At 42.5% G+C, this 24,020-nt stretch overlaps 2 protein-coding genes across 4 annotated transcripts in view; both read left to right on the top strand.

The window, feature by feature from the left end:
• The window catches only part of LRMDA (leucine rich melanocyte differentiation associated), a 775,035-nt gene extending 756,742 nt beyond the window's left edge, over positions 1–18,293 (top strand). The window contains exon 7 of the mRNA XM_081191960.1: positions 15,700–18,293. Coding sequence (XP_081048086.1) covers positions 15,700–15,779 — 80 coding nt within the window. The 3' untranslated portion in view covers positions 15,780–18,293. The remainder of the gene's footprint in view (positions 1–15,699) is intronic.
• Positions 18,294–19,141: 848 nt separating this feature from the next.
• Positions 19,142–24,020, top strand: part of LOC308585812 (uncharacterized protein) — a 229,543-nt gene continuing 224,664 nt past the window's right edge. Inside the window, exons 1-2 of one of the 3 annotated variants that reach the window (XM_081191952.1) lie at positions 19,142–19,499; positions 20,796–20,879. In XM_081191952.1, the coding sequence (XP_081048078.1) occupies positions 19,409–19,499; positions 20,796–20,879 (175 nt within the window). In that variant the 5' untranslated portion in view covers positions 19,142–19,408. Of the gene's footprint in view, positions 20,880–24,020 lie in introns of all 3 variants that reach the window. The other 2 variants (XR_014007566.1, XR_014007567.1) reach the window with 2 other exon arrangements.

Below are 24,020 nucleotides of genomic sequence, written 5' to 3'. Positions count from 1 at the left end.
AATTCGTGGAATAAAAATGTTAATGACAGTATGGAGAGAAATCAAGTTGAGAAGCATGCCAGTCTTAGGCCTCTGGTGTTTGAACCCCTATCTTTGACAGCTAAGTCAGAAATCAAGTAACTTTTGGTTCTGATACTGTATAACAAGCATGTTTTAAAAATGGGGTCTTCTTCAGTATTACCCTGCAGACATAACTCTGTTGTCTGCCAAATCATACTGCATTTTATTTTGACAAAGAGAGAGCATTAGAGGGGGGGAGTCACTTTTCATCACAAAGGCTTAGTAAAGCAATAAAAAAGCCCCCCTCTCAAGACATTGTCATGTACTGCTGGTTATTTGTGATAGTTAAAAGAATTATTTGGAAACAAAGACATATCTCACAAAAGGCCTAAGTCGCATAAAGCTTTAATAACATTTACATCTGTGTTTCGTCCATGCTTCGAAATGTAACCCATGAATAACACATAAACCACAGCATATAAAGAGCAGACACACCAGCACATCATTTAAAATCCTACATGCCCCCCGCCATCGTCTGTGGAATCAAGTACACAGCAGGAATGGTTCCAGTTGATAGGCGCACAATGAAGTCATTGCAGACAAAAACATATTAATTATGTTCATTTAAGACTAATATAGGAATTCCCTAATTGTCCTGTAATGCTGGTGATTCAAAAATCCAAGTTGTTGTGGGAGGCGGGCATGTATGCTGCTTCAGAAATGGTGGAAAATGGCAAGGATTGTCTTGGACTAATCCTGCAATTGTAACATGCTTCCTGGCAGCGTCAACAACTCATGGTGGTAACAGAGGACAAAACCAGGAAGAATTGCAAACCAAGGATGAGTGGAGGGGGGGTGAGGAAGGGGTTGTTGGTGCAAATAAGTATCTTTGCCCTACATGTGCTAATTGTAAAAACAGACCATTTTGAAAATGCAGTTGCTATGTACTTAAGGAACCGCAGCTGGGAGAATTGCTTTGTAGTGCTCTTCTGTTATGGAAGACATCAAGAGATGCTTAATAAAGAGAACCAAGAGGGCAATGTCAGAGGGCATGTGTGGTGGTTTTATTGTTTGGTCTTGTTTGTCAGTATTTGGTACCCCAGATGATTATCGGAAAGATGGATTTATTCATCTTCAGATAGTTTTCTAGGTTGCTTTGTTAATTTTTATTCCTAATCAAGAAGTGTCAGTGTAGCTATGTGCATCTGTAGAATACAGGGAAACAAGGGCCACTTTCAGACAAAGCCGCCTAATTCTGTTTGTATTACACCCTTTCATTTTTAACATCTCCTTTGAGTTTTGAAGGAGCATTCACATGCCAGTTTACAATTAGGTGCGTTTGAATGCTGGCTCCCTTTCCCCCTGCTATATCCAACATGCATCAAGAAATTTTCAGTCTTTAATTCTAGAAGATCTCGAATTATCTTCCTCTCTGCAATGGGTTAATAGTTCTTATTTTGATGCACTTTTAAAATCCCGCCTCTGGGGAACGGTATTTCAGCGAGAGCTGAGTGTAATTGCTAAATAATACAGTCGCTCTGTCTTATTTTAAATGAGTAATACTTGAATCGTAACTGATGCTGCCGTATTATGTCTAAACTGGGGCTATTCCTTCATGGTGTTTGATGGCACCACAGATGTAGGTGTTTGCGAATTTAAGCCTCTAGGTTTTAAAACGCTGTACCACATCGTTTTTAGCTCCTTTATATATGCTCCAGATTATGTATAATTGATGGCCTGCATTTACTGACATGGGTGGTATACAGATGTAAATGTTATTATAGCTTTTATATTTTATGTTCTCTCTGAAATATCATTTTGTCTTTGAATAATATTCTTGTTCAGGTTTCTGGGGGTTGGGTAGGCTGTGTGTGTGTGTGTGTGTGTGTGTGTGTGTGTGTGTGTGTGCATGCACGCACTGCTGCTGTAGATGTGTGTGTTATCTTTAAAAGGGAATATGAATTGGGTATTGCACATCATATATTTCTTAAAAGTAATTTGGAATTTTAGGATATAGGATTTGCGGTGACTGATAGGCTGCCTGGATGAGCTATACCCCATTGAAAATAACCGCGCCGGTACATGCCTACATCTGTCTAACCTCATAATTCACTTTCACATTGGGTTATGGATGTCTGCATTCAGTGAGTCTATCTCCCCTTCAGGTATTATTTCAGCCCTTTGAGATAATAAGGAAAGTTTAATTGCGTTGTTAATTGATTTTTTGCACAACATTATTACCTTGATTGATTGCCGAGTTGATGAAAATGTTAGACACAGGCAGCGTAAAGTATCAGCCCCGGTAAGGAGTGGGAGCCTTGCGGAGAATAGATAACCTTGATGTTAAGAGCTATATCCTTCAGATATGTCTTCCCTTGACATATTGATGGCCCTTGAAAAGGGAAAAGCTGATTGTATGCAGAATGCAATCATTAAACCCACTTCAGCTAGCTCTTGATTAATTTGTTTTTTTTCCTGAAGGATCTAGTTAAAGAGAAGACCTCACTGGTATCAACAGCAGCCGTTTCCCAGCTATCAGAGCACTCTTTAACCCTCTCATGGTAGAAAGGATGTGTGTGTGTGTGTGTGTGTGTGTGTGTGTGTGTGTGTGTGATGTGTTAGGGGCTATTTCTCATGTCATGAACTGGCCGAAATATTGTGGTGTGAACAATCCAAATGTCATCTCCCACCTCCACTTAATAGCAGGGGCACAATCCACCAGTGCAAATTTAGTTGGGACTAAAGAGTGAACACATTAAAGCATACAGTAGTATTCTCTGTCTGACTCCCACTCAGTCACCCTTAATGGTGCCAAAAATCTGCTACCTTGAGGCTTCTGCCCCAGCATGCCTCATGGTAGGGTTTTCCTTATATCAGGTTTACTTTTGTGCTGGAAAAAAAAGAGTACATGGAGGCGAACCAAAAATATACTGTGAGATTCACCAAACACACAAGTATCTTACAGGAGAAGAACTACACAACTATGCTGCTTCCAGAATCTTACTTTTATTGTGGCCTCTCTCATACAGATTTCTGTGTGGCACATGTATTAAGGTTCTTACATTATTATCCCCAACCATTTCTTTACTAGTAATGTTAAGTGAGAAGCCCCCTTTAATTTAGATTAGGAAAATCTGACAAAAATGTTTTATTCTGACTACAGTTAGAATTCTGCCTACAATAACATCCTACTGAAGTTCCATCTTGGAGTGTTTGAGTATTTGGTTGCTTCAGTGGGGCATGGTTACCTACTGGTAGCTTTTTCAAAAGGGGCTAATGCAGAGAATCGGTGCTCCTGTTTAATCTGTTACACTTTTCCCCCCGAAGTCTGCTTTCAAGTTTGTACTGTGGTCAGTCACACAACATAAGCTTTTTTACTCCTGACTGAGCATGGTGAGGTCAGCTTATTTTGGTGATACCAAGTTAGCACATGTACTTGAGAAAATGTCCAGTCCAGTCCAGGCAGTCTTCAAGTTGGTGGGCTTATGGCAGCAGTGTCCCATAAGCTTACTTCTGTAAATGTAAACTTCTTAAAGCAGTTGCTGTTGGACAAACTGAGTAATTTGTTTGTTTGCCGTTGGAGATGCATGTATATGTGCACTGTCTTCGTTACACAGGCATTTGTTTTAATTAAGTTTTTTTTGTAGGAACACAATCAAGGTAGCAATTACTCTTACCAATTAGCACATGAATCCATGAGCAGCTGCCACTGTGCCAAATTTGTATTGGTGGCAACTCCAAGTCATGATTCTCTCTCACACACAGCATATGCCTGGCTAGAACACCATGCATATTGAGTATTTTGCAGACATAGCCACGCGCCAATGGGGCCTTGGAAGAACATGCCATAGGGTGTGTGCTTTCTTGTGGTACATTTCATAGCTCAGTTCCAGCGTCTTGTTTGAAACACACTTTGATTGTTAGAAGGGAAAAGTGTCAGTAGAACAAACACACACACACCCCACATGCGCTTTTTTAACCTGGCAAAATATGGACATCCTAGTCATCTGTTGCACCAGGAAGACCAAACCATTAAGATGTCAAGAGGTTTAGTGTGAATATAGTGTGTTGTTCAGCGTCTATTTACATCATGTTAAATATTAAAAATAGGGTTGAAATATAGGTCTAGGATCCAAAAGTTACTAAGTCTCATGCAATTGTGCTAATATAATGGGCTGCTTTGTGGTTGTTTTAGCACACACAGCAGGTGCACACAAACAGACCCATGCCATATCACAAACTCCTTTTTTTGAAATGCCTTTCAGTTTCAGAAGAAATTTATCATGCAGGAATGGCAGGCTTCTGTTTGAAAAGAACATGCCTGGAGCCTGTTTGGCTCATGAAACTAGTCCTATGGGTCTTGAGATCCTGCCCCAGGTCACTAATGTGGTGCTATTATTGATGGAGGACACATTGATTAATACAGAGTGGCAAAGGAACCACTATCTGTGGTCTGTGCGAAATATTTTATTTTCCATTGGGATTTAATTTCTTAGGAGGGAAAAACAACCCTCTGACAATTAAATAAAATGGGCAAAGCTTTCTAACTTTCCTAATTATAGTGGACAGGGACCCTAACATATGAACACTCCATAAAAATGAACAATTAGCAAGTGGATTGCTTTGGCTTAAGGTAACCTGCATGTAATAATTATATTGGTGTGTTGATGTTTATGGTCTTCTCTTGTAAGGAAGGATGGGGTAGCTGGTGGTGGTCATAGAACCAGAGAATTGTAGAGTTGGAAGGAATACCAAGGTTCATCTAGCCCAACCCCTTGGAATACAGGAATCCTGCCCACAACTGTCCCTGGGTAGGTTTGAACCACCAGCCGTCAGGTTAACAGCAAAGACTGTGGTCACAGGCCCATGAAACAAATCTTGGTGTTCTGATTTATATCTACGGACTTTCAAAGTCACCTAAAACTTGTGCCTCTTGCTGTCAGGGCTTATGGGATACCACAGAATATTCTGGACCCAGTATAGTGTACATAGATTCAGTTCTTCACATCAAGTGGGGGGGGTGTCTCACTGGCATCATGCCCACTGGCTCTGTAAGCAAGTTTTAAAGGAAATTTTAAAGAGGGGAGTTTGGACAGGAGATCAGGGCCTAGTACAAAAGACCTGAGTCATGGGGCCCCATCAGCCACCCCCCTGACAAAGTCCCTGGCTACCCACACCCACTAAATACAGGACAGCAGCCTTTCCTCTCCCTGCCCCACCAGAAGGTGGTGGGTCAGACTGGGCTTATTGTCCTAGTTTTTTACTTTTTGAAATATGGCAGCCCTAGGCAGGTGCCACAAACAAGGAAAGTTTGAAGTAGCTGTGATGGTTTGTAAGAAAACTACACAAGTGGCGCTATCTCAGCTAGGGAAGGACAAATATGTCTATTTCCAGATTGTGTTAATTTTGCACATGTTGATAAGTCTGTTTCATGACATTTTTACATTTATCTGATTGATTGATTGATTGATTGAATAAATAAACAAACAAACATTTAACTGTATTTTATCTCTGTGTACATTTTAAGATGTATTTTACCCTAAAGTATGTATTTTTTTACATGTTTCTTTAGTTCAGAACTGTATTGTAAAATACAGAGAAGTGTGAAATCCAAAGAACAATTACACACTGTGTAATAAAGTGTGTTAGTAGTCACTTCACTTAGAAATTGGGGGCCAAATAAAATTCTCTTTCACCCCTAATTTCACCTTAGACTTATGCAAATCTAGTTCCACATAACTTTTCAATAAGCAGAACAGAACAACAGCATTTGTCATAAGTATAAAGATACAGCAGCAATAAAATTCGGGTTCAATGAAATTCAGAACACTGGACATGTTATGTTCAGCCCCTTCCCAATTACCCTTAATGTAACCCCACCTTCACATGCTAATTGTGTGAAGAGGGTCCACTGAAAGCTCTTGCTCATCGGGCAACATCACACAGCTTTGCCAGGTCCACTGCCTCTGTGCCAGCTTTCTACATGAATAACTTCCCTTCCTCAGATATTCACACCTATTATGTGGGATTTCAACTGCATGCACAAGCTTCCCCACTCAGAATTCATCAGGGGCGAGAAGGCCATGTAGCATTTGGGAATGGACCACCTATAGCCCCACTTTCCCCTTTCAATGCATAGGTCCCCTTCTTGTGATTAAAGCCCAGAAGGGGCTATAGGTGTTGCTTTCCCCACTTCAGGTACACAGTGAATTAATTTTTCAGTGAGCTGCTCACCACATTCCAAAAAACGCTTTCCTGAGAGTTCACAACCAATTCAGAACCCAGTACAGTGGTACCTCAGGTTACATACACTTCAGGTTACATACGCTTCAGGTTACAGACTCTGCTAACCCAGAAATAGTACCTCAGGTTAAGAACTTTGCTTCAGGATGAGAACAGAAATTGTGCAGCGGCGGCGCGGCGGCAGCAGGAGGCCCCATTAGCTAAAGTGGTGCTTCAGGTTAAGAACAGTTTCAGGTTAAGAATGGACCTCCGGAACTTAACCTGAGTCACCACTGTGTTTAGAATTAAAATTGTGTTGCAATCTTAAACACTCTCACTAGGGAGTAGATCCTATTGAATACAGTGGGCTTACTTTCTAATCAACATAATATTTTACAGTCATTTATCAGATGACCTAAATTGGAGTAGCTATTGCTTATTGTTGCTGTTTTTTTTAAGTTTGAAAGGACAATTCAGTGTAAAGAATGCAGTGTAAATAGATACATTTTCGGATAAGTATTTTGTGCATATATTTTTCTAAATGCAGAAATAGAACAGGTTTCATAATGTTCACATGCAAAAATGACACAAACAAGGAGAAGCACACAAATTGGTTTAAATTTTATCCAAGTGTCTTGCGGCATCTTACCTTAAAGACTAACTGATTAATCTTGGCATGAGCTTTCAAAGACAAGACGCCCCCCCCTCCAAAAATTAAAAAAAAAATGATGTTGCTTGATAAAGTGTGCTTTTGCCTCTGAAACTTGGTTAGCTTTTAATGTGCCACAAGACACTTCATTGTTTTTGTTACAACAGACTAACAGGGTTGATCTTTTGGAATACCTCCGCAACAAAATTCTATGTCCTATCACACATGGCGGAAATAACATGAACATCAAAGCAGTTGCTTGCATTTCTATGGCAGCTATCTCCCTTTTAAACAAATGTCAGGTGGGCAGGGGCAGAACCTACCTGAGAAATGGTGTTAAGTCTTATCAAAATACTTACTTTGCCTCCTTCAAAATTCCCAGGTGTTTCTTTTAATCGGGAGCTTCAAATTTTGCTTCAAAATACGGCTTTCGGTGAAATTCAGTAGTAATTGCTGACCCAAATGTTGCCCTCTGCAATTTATTCAGCTACAATTTGGTGGCTATGTTAAAACACACACACACACCTTTGATCTTTCTCCTTGGACTACACAAGATACGGTCGTATTTTTGTTACTGTCAGCTTTGCCCGCATATTGATGGTAAGTGGGATTTTTTTCAGCCTCACAGAAGTCAAGTTTCAATGCAGAAGGCTGAAAGCATTGCACTTATAAATTCAAACCACTGATCCTTACAAAACATAAAGTGGACTGCGAAGGAAGTAAACAGGATTGCTTTAATTGTCCTCAAAGAATACTTCGCTTGCTGGCTTTGGCCTCTTCGTTTGACAAATTAATGCTGCCCTCTAGTGGTCAAGACCTTCACTTCAGAGGCAAAGCAGCTAACGTGGGAATAGATTTCTTAGCTTTGGAAACTCGCTCTCCATTCCACTGGAAACAACAAGGCCATGTCTTGTGCTATAATTATTAATGCTAACCTTAAACTTACATAGTAACATCAGTCAAATGTGAATACAATTTTGTTTCATCTTTGGTGCTGTGTGTTTCAGAACCTGGCCTGCTTCTCCCCAGTATCTATTTGCATTGCCAATGAGATAAGATGTGCTGGGGTACCCTTTCATTACCGTTTCTTTCAGTTGCACATTATGCCATCTGTCAGTTGTATGCTCTAGTGACCCCTACCTGTATTGCAGAAACTCAGCCCTTATTTGGGATCCAAGTGGCCACATGCGGAGGTGTTTCTGAGGATTCTTTTCCTAAAACAGCCCAGGCCACATTATATTCAAAAAAGCTGAAGGCAATTGAGGAGAGGCATCCAGTAAAGGGGGGGGGAGAGAGCTGTGTTTGGGGAAGGACATATGGAAACATAAGGATGTGCTTGCATGTACCTATGGGCCTCTTTTGGGTCTCATCCTGAGAATTTATTGGTATATCTGAATTCCCATTACACTCCAGTTGGGCTAAAAGGTAAAGGTAAAGGACCCCTGACAGTTAAGTCCAGTTGCGAACGACTCTGGGGTTGCGGTGCTCATCTCGCTTTACTGGCTGAAAGAACAGACGTTTGTCCGCAGACAATTTTTCCGGGTCATGTGGCCAGCATGACTAAGCTGCTTCTGGCGAAACCAGAGCAGCACACGGAAACGCCGTTTACCTTCCCGCTGGAGCGGTACCCATTTATCTACTTGCACTTTGATGCGCTTTCGAACTGCTAGGCTGGCAGGAGCAGGGACTGAGTAACAGGAGCTCACCCCGTCGCGGGGATTCGAACCGCCGACCTTCCGATCTGCAAGCCCAAGGCTCAGTGATTTAGACCACAGCACCACCTGCATCCCCTTCCAGTTGGGCTACTCTTTCATTTATTCACAATGCATATTTTTGAGATTGTTTTGGGCTGGAGATGCCAGATCTTTTGCATGCAGTGCACGTGCTCCCCAGCCCTAAATGGTGCAATCCCCCCCCCTGGTTTGTATATTGTTATTATGGAAAAACAACAGCATAGCACTGTTGGAGAATTTAAAAAAGAGGTTCCTAGAGATATACCTCACAGAAACCCAAAAGAAAATGGTGCATTCTCCAAATGTGCATAGGGACAGCCTCAAAAATAAGGAGGCTGTAAAGAACCATATCCAAAGCAAAGTTTTTAATACACTTCCATATTACACACATGGTTTTTATTCACCAGTCAAAAGATCACAGCAATCTTAATAGATGCAACCCAGTGTCATAATCTTGAACCAATCAAAATCATTTGGTTCTTCAAATCAGCCCTCCTCATAAGATCATGTGATTACGTATAACCAGTATTTCAGTGTCTTTATTAAGATTTTGACTAATTTTCCTATTCATTAAATGTATCCTAATTTTCTTTTTCATCCATCTACAAAACAATTCAATATTAATCACAATTGCTATGCCTAGCCAATTTTCTTTTCATGCTTACAATGGCCACCATATCAGGGTTGGGCATGGCTGGCAATTTTAAAATACTGTAGTGAAGGTCAAGAACAAAACATGTCTGGGAGCTCACTTTTAAATTTATTTGTTACTAAATTAGGCTGGAATCCTAAACTGGGCCATGTGGAATAGGGGTGACTATGGCAGTTTAACTGCTTCATCTGACACAGTGCATATCTCTCTGCTAGCAAGGTTGACTTGAAATGCTCTGCATTTTGCCATCTATTTCCAGTCTACCAACAAAATGTTTAAGCTCCTCACCAACATTTTTTTACCCACCAGAAACAATGGAAAGGAAAGGAGAACAGGGAATTAAACATGCTAAGAAGTGTGCATAAACAGAGAACTGAGAGGGCTCAGAGCCAGTGTGGTGTAGTGGTTAAGAGCGGTAGACTCGTAATCTGGTGAACCAGGTTCAATTCCCCGCTCCTCCACATGCAGCTGCTGGGTGACTTTGGGCCAGTCACACTTCTTTGAAGTCTCTCAGCCCCACTCACCTCACAGAGTGTTTGTTGTGGGGGAGGAAGGGAAAGGAGAATGTTAGCAGCTTTGAGACTCCTGAAGGGAGACTGATAAAACGGGATATCAAATCCAAACTCTTTCTCTCCATTGGATCCCATCTGCTTCCTGGAACGCCCCCTTTTTGGAACTTAGTCAGGTCTCCCTCTTTGACAGCAGAGCTCCTTCTCTCTCTCTCTCTCTCTCTCTCTCTCTCTCTCTCTCTCTCTCTCTCCCTCCCTCCCTCCCTCCCTCTCTCTCTCTCCCCAGTGTCAAAGGGGTACATTGGATCTATCTTATGGTCCCTAGGACAGCCTCTAGGTGCATAAGAAATTATATCCTAAGTGGCTCTTTGTCCATTTTTCTAATGTCTTTTCCTACACTTCTTCCTCTGTTCTGTGTTTCTCTTTCCTTTTCTTCTTCTCTCTCTTATACCAAAGAAAAGAGTGGTGGTACCTTTGATGTGACCTAACTAATGTTGGGGTGCAATCCAGTTATGGAATCAGAATCCACCCATTGTAAAACAATGGCTTTAATGCATCTACTCAAGGCAAACTCGAGGTAATGGAGCTGGAAGTTGAACTGAGGGTGAACATTAGGGAAAGAAAACACTCTCCTAATTGCATCAAGATAGCTAGACTTGGTCATGGAATTTCCCCTCTTGGTGGTTTCCTAGAACATTTTGGAGTTGGCACTACTTAAGCAGTACTTTAATACGTTGTACTCTGTGCCTAAAGCACCCTTCAAACACACCCTTCAAACAATGCCTGCTCAAACTTTTCCTGAAAGCTACCAGGAGGGAAAATTCCATGATCATGTCTAGTCATCTTGATGTAATTAGGAGAGTGTTTTCTTTCTAACATTCACTCAAAGTCCTCCTTCAACTGCCGTTGCTAATTTGCTTTCAGTAGATACAGCAAGCTGTTGTTTTTCAGTGAGTGGGTGCTGGATTTGCTGACCTATTGGGTGAATATAGATGACGACAGTCCCAACTGACATTTACCATAGTGTAATTTGCATCCCTTGGTAAGGTGCCCATTTTAATACTCTTAAGACACATCCACATCCAGTTAGAAATTGGGGAGCGGGGAGAGAAGTACAAAAAATGATCCTCGTTGCTTGGCAGAATTGGTAACAACAACTGGCTAACTCAGTGATTCCATGCACATTACATGTGACTCTGAGTAAATGCAGAAGAGCATTCACCAAACAGCAACTGTCCAGTTGGCAAATGGTCATCCGTATCCAGCTGTTGTTTCTCCTCCAGCTCTGTTAGCCTATAAAACCAAACATCCCAAGCTCTCTTCTTAATAAGAAAATAAGTAAGTAAGTAAGGCCTTCCACATTGCAGTTTGTCATCATTTACAATACAGATGTCTTTCTGCAAAGTCACCAACCTACTCACACCCAAGGGTCACAGCTACTTTGAATGATTTAAGGTAATATGCTGTAAATGGGCTCATTTTCACCAGAGGGAGTGGATCTGTAGATAGCATATGCCTAGATCAAAGGTCATCATGTCACTGTCATTCAAGGAGGAAGAGATTCTCCCTGTCTCCCCCCCCCTTTTTTTTTACACAAACGAAGTATGACATCTAAGGAACAGTGTGTTGTTTGTTCCACTGCCAGGATATGCATAATGGAAACATTAGCTCTGAAATCTTTTTTTTTTTAAACTATATATCAGCCTGGGTCGTATAAAGCAACCTCTAGATTGTGGGCTGACTAGATCATAGTGACATAATACAACCTTGGAACAATACAGCTTATTATTACATATCAGCTTGTCTGCTTATTCCCAAGGATTTGGGCAAATCCACTCCCCCCCCCAACCCGGGAAAATATTGTGAGAATTTTAGTTATTTAAAAATAGGCTTGCAGTGCATCTCTGCCCCCTCCTGCTCCTTTATTTCCTCTCTTTTGAAAAAGAACACACATTTCATCCACAGTTGCAGTGGGAACTCTGAAGTACATTTACACCAGACCGAATTTAATCACACATCAGCTTGACTGATAGTTTAAACTGAGCATTATTGCAGCTTCTCCTGGCCTGGTTTGGAAACTTCGCATGTTTCTCCTCCTATAATCTTCATTGCAGATTTCCCCAACATGCGTTCCCTGCTGACTCCAATCTCACCTCTTTCTTCCCGCCACCCACCCCACCTCCAGGCCTTTCTTGCAGCCATGGTGGTGAGGTGTGATTTGCTGCTGTTCTTGTCTGTACCAGCTGCTTGCACTGAGGCGCTTGCTCTTGTCTGTACAGGAAGCGATGTTGCCATGCTCTAAAATGTTCTATTTCACTAGATTATCCTTGGCAGAAGGGAAGAACTTGGCTGAAATTTCCCTCCTAGTTCCTCGGAAATAAGCAGCAACTTGGGTATTTTACTCTGCTCTGTTGCGGAATGCAGATGTCTTTCCGCAAAATCACCAACCTACTCCCACCCAAGGTGGGCGGAGAGAGAAATCTATTTGATTTTGGTGGGAAGGGGTTGCCACTTATCTTTGCAGATCTCACCAGGAAGTGTGGCTGGTGGGAAGCTGTGGAAAGAGCCTTGTAATGCAGTGCAGAGCCCGTGGTAAGCTGAGGACAGAGCCTTGCATCACTGTGACATTGTTAAAGTTAACAATTTGCTGGTGAGGAGGAATGAAAAACCCTTAAGTGCTTTATAGGTTTAAGTAAGGTAAGGTGGAATCCCCTCCTAAACATTACACACACAGATACACACACACATACATATTTATACACACACACACACACACATATATACACACATATATACATACACATACACAAGTATCTATATCCCATGACCTTTTCACTCCCAACTAGTCAAGAAAATAAATTTACAAAATTGAGTCTCTCATCTTGAAAAATGTGTATATTGTAACCTAGCTATCCAAGAGTTCTGAGCAATGCACACCCAATGCTTTAAAAAACAAAAAAAACTTGCTTTAGTATGCATGTGTGTCTTTATTTATGGTGATAATTGGTCCTCCCCCCCCCCCAACCCCAGCTCTGGAAGGTCTATTGTGCTGACATTACAATGTAGTGTTCAAGTGAGACCGATCTCTCAGTGCATGCGAGCGATTGCAAGATTGTTACTTAGCCGTTATAATTAGAACATCCATTCCGCAGAGGGAAAACATTTAAAAGATAAAGGGTGTATTTAAAAATGAATCTTCCCAATGCAATTTTTTCATAATTATAGTTTTAACATCTTATGGTGATGGTGGAAGCGGCTACTTAAGAAAAATTAGGAGCCTCATTTGGGGAAAGATGATCCCTCAAGAGACCTCATGTTGTCATTTTTCAAGAGCCTGATCAGGGAGCTCACGGCTCCTGATGCATTGGAAATATCCTTAGCTTATTATGACCAGCGCTGGATACTTTAATTAAAAATGCCACTAAATAGGGTGGGGGGGTCTCATTCCCTCTCTTTTTTAAATACGTGTTTTGGGAATTATTTTCTGAAGGTGCAACCAAATGAACAAATTGTGGGCGCACAAACACATACACAGCATGCTGGGGTAGGGGAGCTATATTCCCTACAGAGACAGAAGCGGTTGGTTTCCTTAATCCACATATGCTGTATCTGATCATGAAATGCTCTGACTATAGCCCACAGCCCCCTATAATTTTCACAGTTCTCTGCAGTTGCTCTGTGTGTGTGTGTTTAAGGGGGGGGGGGAGAGAGAAAGGCTTTTGTATGTGTATGTGGGAAGAAGGGGTGAATCACTGTCACCTCATTTAAATTATAAGGACGCCTATTGTTTTACAAATAACCTTCATGATAAAAATAAAGTCTCGTGGCACCATTTTCAACTGTGCTTTTATCAGGACCCTCTGAGCAGAAGTGTGTACACAATACGCCCGGCAATCGAATCACAGCTGTGCGTCTTGGTAGGGACTCTCGGTGGAGACAACACTTCGTTAATTTAAACAATTGTAGGCTGCAGGAGTTCAAAAAATAAAAAAATAAAATAAAACGAAATCAGCTGACTTTAACTGTCACTAGCCCAAGCACCTTTATCCCCAGGCGAGCAGCAGCAGCTGGATTTCATTTCTTGCTGCCAGACTGTCCGACATCTTTGCTGAACATCCCAGGAACTGAGTGCCTTTACTTTAAGGATTTTATTCAAGGTGACAGCTCCTCACACTTTAGCGTTCAGATCACCTCAAGTAGCTGAGATCTCAGTGAAAATGAGAGCACTTCTGCGGCAAACTCCAAATTTAGATTGACTGAGGTTATCCTTAGGCCTCTAGGACCCAACCTCCATGACAGAACAGGCCTGCCAGGAACTTTAAAACTACAGTGGAGTTTGTAATGATGTCTGGGGAGAAATCTTCTGCAGGAACCACAGAGAATACTATAAGTGATAGGAAAGGATGTCAGGTTTCGTTAGGGCTGGAGACAGTGTTAGAATATACGTGGCATAATATGGCACCGGTATCTCTGTCAGCATCTCTGTTTTCTGTCACCGCACACAATTCCAGGCCTGTCTGTAGCCATGACAGTGTCTTTTCAGATCAGGTTATTGCCAGCCCAAAGACTCGCTCAGCACACCGCCAGATAGCCCCCTTTGTTTGAAGCCTGCCCTTTTGTCATTAACGCACTTGATGTCTATTTAAAATCTGATGGTGAATGCAGTATCTGTTTTCCTGTCAAGAGATCATTGACAATATTAATACCTCATGTCCTTGCCTCATTTTCTAAGCGCTGACACCTAGCTGCAGTCTCCGGCATTCATCAAAGAGCACTCTCTCACCAGGATTTCCATAAACAGCCTTAGTCCCAATTTCTGAGAAACATGGCAGCCCTCGCAGAGGGCTTTTATCACTGCCGTCTGCCAAAGGAGTCTGAGGAATGTTGCTAATTAAACAAAACAAAACTATTGCTAATAAAAAACACACTTCGTGGTCTTTAAATTTTGATACTTAGAATCTGAAAGCACATTCAGCCTTATGAAAAGGGGTAATGATATCCGCAGTGTTCATGGGAAAATGACATTCTAGAAGATAAAAGCCTGGTTTTCCGTAGATGCTGACTCCTAGGAAATGGCTGAGGAATGGGTAAATCAGTCTTTTTCTTGGTCCTGACACTTTTACTCCATTCACCCATACATCTTTTCCAATTTCATGCATTTATATGATTTATTTATTTTTTTAAAATGCAGTTAAATAAGTAGATAAGTGTAATTGTAAAATAAAAATTTGCATTTCAAATCATACCCTTCCAAAAATACTTATTTTAAAATGTATTTCTAGTGCACACCTACACATGTTGACTCAATAATGTCTCCCATTGAGTTCAATGGTGTAAGTTCAAGCCAAGTGTGCTAAGTGTATTTGAAGGGAGCCTTGGGGGGGGGGCTGTTCATCCTAAGCTTTCGAACTCCCTGCAGGACAGATATCCACAGTGGGCAGGGCAGAAAGACCCAGTTTTGCTCCCCAACCCACACATATATAAAAGGTTGGGGAGTTTAGTCCAATCCAGGCCAATAGCTTCTTCCTCCACCTTGAGAGCTGTTAAGCATATAGCAGTTTACTGAAAGATTCTCCATAGGTAACAAAAGTATATTCAGTATCTCTGTTTTTAAGTCTTGGCATATTTAATATCAATCAATTACAGTCAGTTTGAGACATTTTTGGTTGTAGTTAATGAGGGGTGGGGGGAGAGAGGGAAGGAGAGGAAGACAAAGTGAGGGGGGAGATAAGGGAGGCATTAAACTTTATTTGCATAATATATGAATGGAGTTTTTTGTTCTCATCGTCACATGGATGGGTGTCTTATTTTTATACAGTACATTTTACGGAATGGAATTCCTAGCTTTACCTTTTCCTGCTCCCATCTCCTTGCACATGCAACCATTACACCCATGCACTAAGTGCTAACCTTTTCGTTTCTCTTCTGCTGCAGGTGTCCTAGGGAAATGCCGCTATGTCTACTACGGGAAGCAATCTGAAGGCAACCGGTTCATCCGTGACGACCAGCTCTGAGGCAAACTCCGCATCAGCAAAACCATCCACGTTAGCCACACACATCACACACACACACACACACACACACACAAAAGCACAAACTTCATCCACATCTTTAAAAGGGGTTAAAAAAAAAGCTTGTGTAAACCAAAGTCCTCCAGTACCTTCTGCTGACTTTGCCAGACCTGTCAAAATCATCCTTCTGCTTTAGCTTGAGTAGTCACATAGAGATTGACATGATTGCCTCTAAGCAGGTCCCATCCACCAGTGTGACAGACAGCTGCAGCGAAGCACCAGGCCTGACAGGAAGAACACCATGATGGATTGCCTGGCCCAATTGCTGCTTGCAGAAGAGCAAAGGTCACACCTGGGGCCTCACTGAGCATGCTCAGCTGCTTTTAACAAAACCAGCCCTGTTTTATCTACAGCTTGCCTGTTGAGTAAGAAAGCTCTGTGTGTGACTGTGTCTGCATGTGTGTGAGAGTGTGTGAGGGAGAGTGCACGCGTACACACACACACAAACAACAACAGTTAACCTGGCTGCTGCTTGAAATTTCAAAGAGCACCCCCTCCTTACCTGCCTTTATTTTTTCTCAGGAATTAAGTGTTTATGGTAGATGCACAAACAATGCAGCCATGCCGTATGTGGCTTTGTGTTTCTTTATTGGGGGAAATAACAAAAGCTGTCAGAAATGTGATTTAATTTCAAATGCTGGAGGGGTGGTGGAAATTACTTGATAACATGCGGAAGTGTTAATATTAATTCCAAGCTCCTTGGGCAGGAGTTGGTTTCATAGTTGTCGGGGGGGGGGTTGCAAAGAGGAGGTTTGGAGGTAAAAGTGCAGGAATGGAAAGAGCAGGGAAACAGCAACAAAAACTGCTGATCCGGATTAATTTTGGGAAAGGAGAAGGGACAAAAGAGCCAAAGTCCTCTCCCCTAACCTTAACTTGTGGAAATCAGAACCACAAAAGATGTATCTGTATGTCCTTAAGCAGTATTGACAGTCCTTTTATTAACTACTCATCAGCATAGATCCAAATGGAGCTAACCACACCTCTTGCCTTTTTGTGAACTAAAACTATCGTCTTTTTAAAGTGTTTTCTGAAAGGATTGTTTCGTATTCTGTTTTTTTGGATAGATATAAAATCCCCTAAATATAAAACCAACTCATGTTTGTGTAATGAAAGCTATTACCATCTGAGGGACCACAAAGTCTTCTGTGAAATGGGTTAGCGGTCTCAGGCTGAAAGTAGCCATTACAGTAGACATGTGTTTGCAACTGAAAACAGCCAGGTCAGATCTCCTGCCCCTTTCTCCTGCTTCTGTAACCTGTAGCAGTACAAACCGTGATCATGCTTTGGGTTTCCCTTCTCCACCTGTGCTCCTTGCAGGGAAGTATGAGGGATGTTCACATTGTATGCTTCGTATATCTTGACATTACTAGTGGAGAGGAGAGGCAGAGAAGGTCTTGGGCTGCTGTTTTCAGTGGCAGCCTTGTAACATCTGGTTCCGACCCCCATTCACATTCTAGATTGAGGACATGCTCACAGTGTGGAAAGGCAGATCACATAGCCTTATGTGAAGGGTGGTCTTATCCACCCATATGTTAACTTTTGTATGTGGAGGGGGAAGCAGTGTTTGCAAATACTAAACCAGGTCACTAGCTGATTACCATACTTTCAATAGCAGTTATTTATACCACACAAAGTCATAGAGCATCTCACCCAGGGTAGTCAGCAGATCTTGACTTATTCCAGCTGTTTGTTGGACTCCAGTTCTCATAATCCCTGACAAATAGTCAGGAGTTCAAATCCAACCACTGGGCAGCAATTTGGCTACACCTTAACTAACCAGACCTATCTATCTATATCTGCATACATACATAAAGTCCCATTGAGCTCCATTTCCACGTTCACATAGCAATAGGTCAAGAGAAAGACTGAATCCAGGTTTAACATTGGGAGCCAATTTAAGTTCTAAAAAAGTCCTGTATTTTGGATGCAAATGCATGAGTCCTGCAGTTACATTCCTGAGTGTATATCAGGATTGTGACCATTCCGGTATCATGTTCTGTCTGCATTTTAATACATACAGATATGTATATATGAAAATGTAGAAGAATATCAACGTGAGAATTCTACACCATGAGTTGACTGCAAAGGAATTGCTTTACAGTGGGTCAAAAAGAGGAATCCATTTTCAGGAACTATTAATTGTTTATTAAACTGAATCGTGATCCAAAAGGCTTAAAATTAGAGGCCTGAGGGTAATTGGTATGACATTAACACATGCAAAAAAAGTTTTTTGGGGAACTTGAACCCGTTTTCCCAAAACAACCGCGAGCTGTACAGATTTACATTTGACTGGCTGTTTTGAATTGTAAGTACATGTTTTGACCATGGCAGTGGAGTTCAAAGCAGGGGTGTTTGAAATCACCTTGTGTCACATTCAGTCTGGTTGGATATCTCTTCTTGTCTACATCAAGGACTTTTTAACCCTGCCTCAAACAATAAAATGCACTTGCAAACTGACCACATGACTTTGGTGTTTTTCCCCTCTCCCACTGTAATGGTATGTTGTTATGTCAAAACCATATGTATCATTCTCAGAAATGCCTTTTCACCCTTTGGAGGCAGAAGTATTTTGAGAATGCATTGTGACCAAAGCGTGGTATTATTCCCAGCCTAATTTGTTTTGAGGTTTGTTTGTTTGCTTTCTCAATGTTGCATATAGCAACTTTAATTAAAATCAGCATAATTATATAACGCTTCAGCTACACAAAGTCTGGCATACCTTTTTATTTTATTTTGTTTGGCTGCAGTAGACTAAAAATCAGTACATATACTGTATACAGTTTCCTTGCTAAGAAACAATAAAATAGTATGCAAAGGTTCTGTTGCTATTCAAGCCTGTTCTCAGCCCCCGGCATGGTGGGCAAATGGCAGGGCCCACTGAGGCTGATGCCTGCAGGATCCTGCCTCTCTGCCTGTTGTAGCCAGCAGCGTAGCTAGCTGCTCGGGTGCCAGGGGCGGCGCGCACGTCCTGCAGCTGAGGGTGGGGAACGCTGCATGGAGCCTTTTCGCTGCCTCCCCCTCAGCTGTAGGACGGCTGAGGGAGAGGTGGAGGGCAGACGCAAGTCCCACGCTGCCGTTTCAGGCAGCGCTGAGCCTGCAGGTACCCAAGCCACCATGTCACTCACAGGAGAGACGTGTGGCTTGGGCACACTGCAGGCCCCATGATAATTGCCAGCCCCTGCGGTGTGGCGCCTAGTGCCAGCCATGTTTCGTTACGATTTTTGACTGAACTAAAAAGTTTTGTGAGCCCTTTTTTTAAAAAAAACAAAACCCTCATATTTTTGACATTTTGTCACCCTCAGTGATGACACCCAGCGCAGCCCGCACTCCCTTCCTCTGCCACTGGTTGTAGCCCCCCGCCTCTACCTTCACTTGCTGGAAGAGACCAAGTGGCTGCCTGTCTTAATCAGAGCTGGGCAGCCTTCATTTTTATGCCCCATGATTCTTTGAGTCAACACCCACCTAGCTTGCGACAGCATTGTTCCAACTGTCTTTTGCAAGCATAGCTGGGTAAAGCTGCGTCCAGCCCAGCAGGCGCTGTTGGCAGGAAAAGGAAGAATTTTGCTGTGGGCATGCCACTGGGAGGCGGCAGTAGCAACTCTTCCCAATCTGAGCAGGACCCCCTGCTCCCCCACACACACTTTGCATTACTTACTTGGAGGAGTAAGTATTTTCAGGCTTGGAGGAGCGCAGGTGGCTGAGAGGCCTCAGATATTTCACACATGTCCTCTACGACCCTTGGATGCCTGTGTTTTATGTAGAAGCATAAGAAGCCTCCCTACAACTTGCATCCTTTCCAACCCAGACAAGACTCTCCTGTGCTGCCCTGGAATGTGGCAGAGCAGGGAGCGTGCCCATCTAGGTCAGGAGGAGCCCCAGTTGCTGTGGGGCCCTCTCAGGCCCCCGTTCTTCTCCTGTAGAAATGAGAAGCACACTGGAACCTCCAGGCCTTCCTTGCCAAATCATAATCGACCAGTTTAATAACAATTAACCTTGGACACCCACTTAATCAATTCTTAACGGACCAATTAGGAATCATGCTTCCCTTGTGTCACGCATTTGATGTTTCTGTTGTGACCTCTGCTAGCGCCATTGGAAACTCCAGTTGCAGGGTTTTTCAGTATATGCATGGGACTGTTTCTGTTTAATTGTGAATTGCTTTGGTGAATAATATTATCCCAATGGTAGATGAGAAATTGGAGAGGAGTGGTGAAACCACGTGAATGCCAACAGCTTGCACAACACTCCGTGTGTTTAATTCCATTTCTTTAAATGGCAAAACACTGACTGTCTGGATTGGGGATCCAGTGGTTAGGTGGTAGTGCTTTTCACTGCCAAATCACCAGGGAAGGTGATTCATCCCATCATGGTCAGTTCGGATGATACATTTCAATCCCAGAATAAGGCTTTTTTTCTAAACCCTGAACGTGCCCCCCTTCCTTTTTACCCACAATTTCCCATTGGAAAAATGCCCTCCTGCCCCCACTTCCCCTCCCCATTTCCCTTTGGTTCCCTTTTGTGTACTTAGCACATTCCTGTGCTGAAGGGTGAGGGGAATATTTCTGACACTTATCTGGTTTGTGAAAGAGTGGCAGTGTTTATAGCCTTTGCTTCCCTGTGAAACTGTCACTTCCTCAATTCTTTCAGATTCAGCTGGCCCATGGAGAATTATTCTTAGATTGTGTTCCCAGGACCTCTGCATAACCAATTATGCCTGGTCTCTCAGGGAAGGCTAGTAGTATCGCTATAGCAGGCCATTTGTCCCATTCAAAGCCTTGCCTTGGCGGCCACTGAGTCATTAACAAAATGAAACTGGTTAAATAATCTGCTCTGAGGACTTAAAACAAAACAAAAAAACCTTCTGATATATATTCCACCCTATGCTAAGGCATTAGACTCTGTGCAGTCTCTGTGCATGTTTCTTTATCTTTTTTTTGCTTTTCTTTTTAAATCACAAAGCATCAGGGCCAAGTACCATGCCTGAGGCTGAATTCAGAGGTTCCTCTTCAGGTGAAACATCAAAAAAGAAAATGGAAATTCAAGGTAAGTCAAAATGGTTTCAAGAAAGCTAGCAAAGTATCTCAAAACAGTTCCACACAGTTATTGTTACAGGACAGCAAGATCACAAAAGAGAAAGGGAACCTGAAACTCTGGAGCAGAGAGTAAAGTGGACTAGAATTGGGCCTATTATTTTTAATATTGTCCTTCCTCACAGAGGTGCTTCAGGCTCTTGATCATTTTTAGTTGCCCCGCGCTGCAACATTCCCAATGCTGTGCACGCAGCCCAGGGTACTTGGCGCATGAGTGCAATAACAACACAACCCCCCAAGCCACATTTTTGCATACAAAGTTGGTCATTTTCTGCAGCCCTTTTAGGTGGCTGGCTCTGACTTTGATTTGTAGCCTAATCTTTCTCCTGAAAGAGCTGGATGTCTCAGCTACACCAAGTGTCAGCTCCTTGGCAGAACACAGACTTATTTAGCTTAGGGAAATTGCCAAGGAATAAGAGCCTGAGTGTGGCTGCTGCAAACTATAAAGCAGCAGGATTCAGATCGCCATGAAGGCACCTATTGTACTGCTGTGAAGTCATTCTGACTGCTGCGGCATTTATGGCGTTTTTACAAAAGGATGGCCAGTTATACTTTGTGACTTTTAAGGCTATTAACTCTTGGCACACTTTTAAGGGTTGAAATTAAACTCCAAGACGCTGAGGCAAGCAGCTTCACCCACCACACTTCTAAGTAGGGGGGGGGAGTGCTTTTGGCCAACCCCCACCCCAACAGACTACGCAAACTTTCAAGCTGATACCTCTCAACCTTGCTTGGAGACACTGTCGTCTTAATGGGAGCTCTTCCAATGTCACATACGAGTCCAAGTGAATCAGAAGAATTACATCATATGGAATGCCTTTCTGATTCCCAAATCCTGGCTTGAGTAGACATTTCCAACCCCCCACTCTAAAAACAAAACAAAAAAAAGCATCACTGGCTATTAGCCCCTGCAGTGTTAGCTGAGACTAACAGCTGTTCTACAAGGCTTGAAAACATCAGGCATTTGGGAGAGGGGAACTTAACCATGGGTAGTTCCCACATGTTCAGTGCTTCATTTTAGCATGCCCATAAACTGGGAAGATGCTGTGGTCAGCAGCAGTGGGTCCCAGCATCTGCCCAAGGATGCAGTATGCATGTCCTTGCATACACCACCATGCAAGCTCTCCACGATCCTTTTGCCATAATCCTCACCCTTATAAAAGTGATACCAAAAACTTTTAGACACCAGCTTGGACTGGTGAGGCAGCTACACTTGCTTTTGGACTGGGATAGCCTGAACACTGTTGTGCATGAGCTGGTAACCTCTGGGATGGATTACTGCAATGTGCTCTGTGTGGGGCTGCCCTTGATGTTGGCCCAGAAGCTGCCACCCAAATGCTCCCTGGGTAGGATACTGCTGGCAAATTACCCCACTGTTTGAAATAATTACACTGGCTACCAGTTAGCTACCAGGCTAAGTTCAAGGTGCCAATTTTGGTGTATACAACCTTGTACTGCCAGGATACCTGAAAATATAATCTCACCCTTTAAATACCCAGTTGATCATTGAGGGCCTTTTGAAGACACCATCTTATCCACACAATGTAGGAAAGGACACCTGCCCTTTGGAATTCCCTCCCCTTGAATATCCGACAGGTGCCATCTCTGTTGTCTTTTTGGCACCTACTGAAGACCTTTCCTCTTTCAACAAGCCTTGTTGTCCCTCAGTCTGCATCTGTATTGGACTTTTTGAAGGAGTTCTTAATGTGTTTTATCAGTGGTTGTTCGCTGAACCTGGACTCCTTTGGGAAGAAAGGCAGGATACAAATCTAATAATAAATGAACAATATACCTCCACCTCCCCCGGCCCCTCCCCTCCCTCCATGGGCTTTGTCAAAATGTGACCAAGGCAAAATTGTTTGAGGAAAACGTGTTTTTGTTCATTCTTCTGTAAGGCAGGCTTATCTGCAAGGCAGATGCATTCAGCTCACCCATCTTGAGTTTGATAGGAGGACAGAGAGAGAGAGAGAGAGAGAGAGAGAGAGATCACCTTCCACCACACTTTTTATTTTTTAAATCTCTACCTAATATTCCACACTCCTGCCCTGGTGAAGCAGGGCCTAGGATGTTTCTCATTCTTTAACTGACTTGAGATGATCATGGCTGGTGGGGAGGGCAACAAAAAAAATTTAAAAAGCACAGACACCTTTGGAAAGACCTGCTTTCATTAGCTTGTAGTGTCCCCCCCCCCTTCCTCTGTGCTCTAACACAATTATTTTTACAACACCTCAGGGAAATAGCCAAGATGTAAGGGCCTAGCTTGGAACAACACCTCCCTTTACAATGAGGACATATATAGTCGGCTGGTCTCCATGGTGCACCAAAAGGAGGCAAGCTGTTTATTCACACAAAATAAATCCCTTTACCATAGTGATGACTTCAAGGCGCAACTGGAAACTCTAAACCTGAGTCAGCCATTTGTGGACTTAGCGCTTCTTCCTGTTACATCCACAAAGTAGCTAACAGTTAAAGCTGAAAGATCAGCCTTTCCCTGTGGAAGGAGAGTTTTACACACAAACTCTTAGACTCCTGATCATAAGGAGCCAACCACCGTATCCTAAAATAGCATCATTATATGCACGTTGTGCCAAAGGATGCATTTCTGTACACATTTTAACATTAAAAATACACATTTTATATGCATTTTGGTATATATATAAAATTTCCATTTGAAAACAATACTCCAAAATTTGGAAAATGTACAGTAACTGAAGGAGAACAGTGGTGTGATCTGTCTGTTAGTCCAGGAAATGCAAATCCGGCCAGCCCTATAAAAAGAAAAAGAAAAAAGATGCAAACTGAACAAACTTGTCTTGAGAGTCCTCATGCAGATATAGAGGTGCATTCACTTCTGCAACTGCATCCGTATCAGCAGATTTTGCCCACAAGCTACTTCTTTTTTATGCCACTGTGAGAACTAATGGAGTCTTATTGGGTGGGAAAGGGTCCTTGGGAAGAGGTGAAATTGTAGGATGAAGGCTTTCAGCCTCCAGCTTCTGGTTTTGTCCCCAAAGCTCCCCCCCCCACTACACACCCACAGAAACTAATGGAGCCCCTAAGTTCCTATGGTTTCAGGGGAAACTCCCAAGATTGG

This window comes from Podarcis bocagei (genome assembly GCF_964188305.1).
Source record: "Podarcis bocagei genome assembly, chromosome: 4".
NCBI lineage: Eukaryota > Metazoa > Chordata > Lepidosauria > Squamata > Lacertidae > Podarcis > Podarcis bocagei.
The sequence above is the reverse complement of the archived record's forward strand: the minus strand, read 5'-3'. Positions and strand labels throughout refer to the sequence as shown.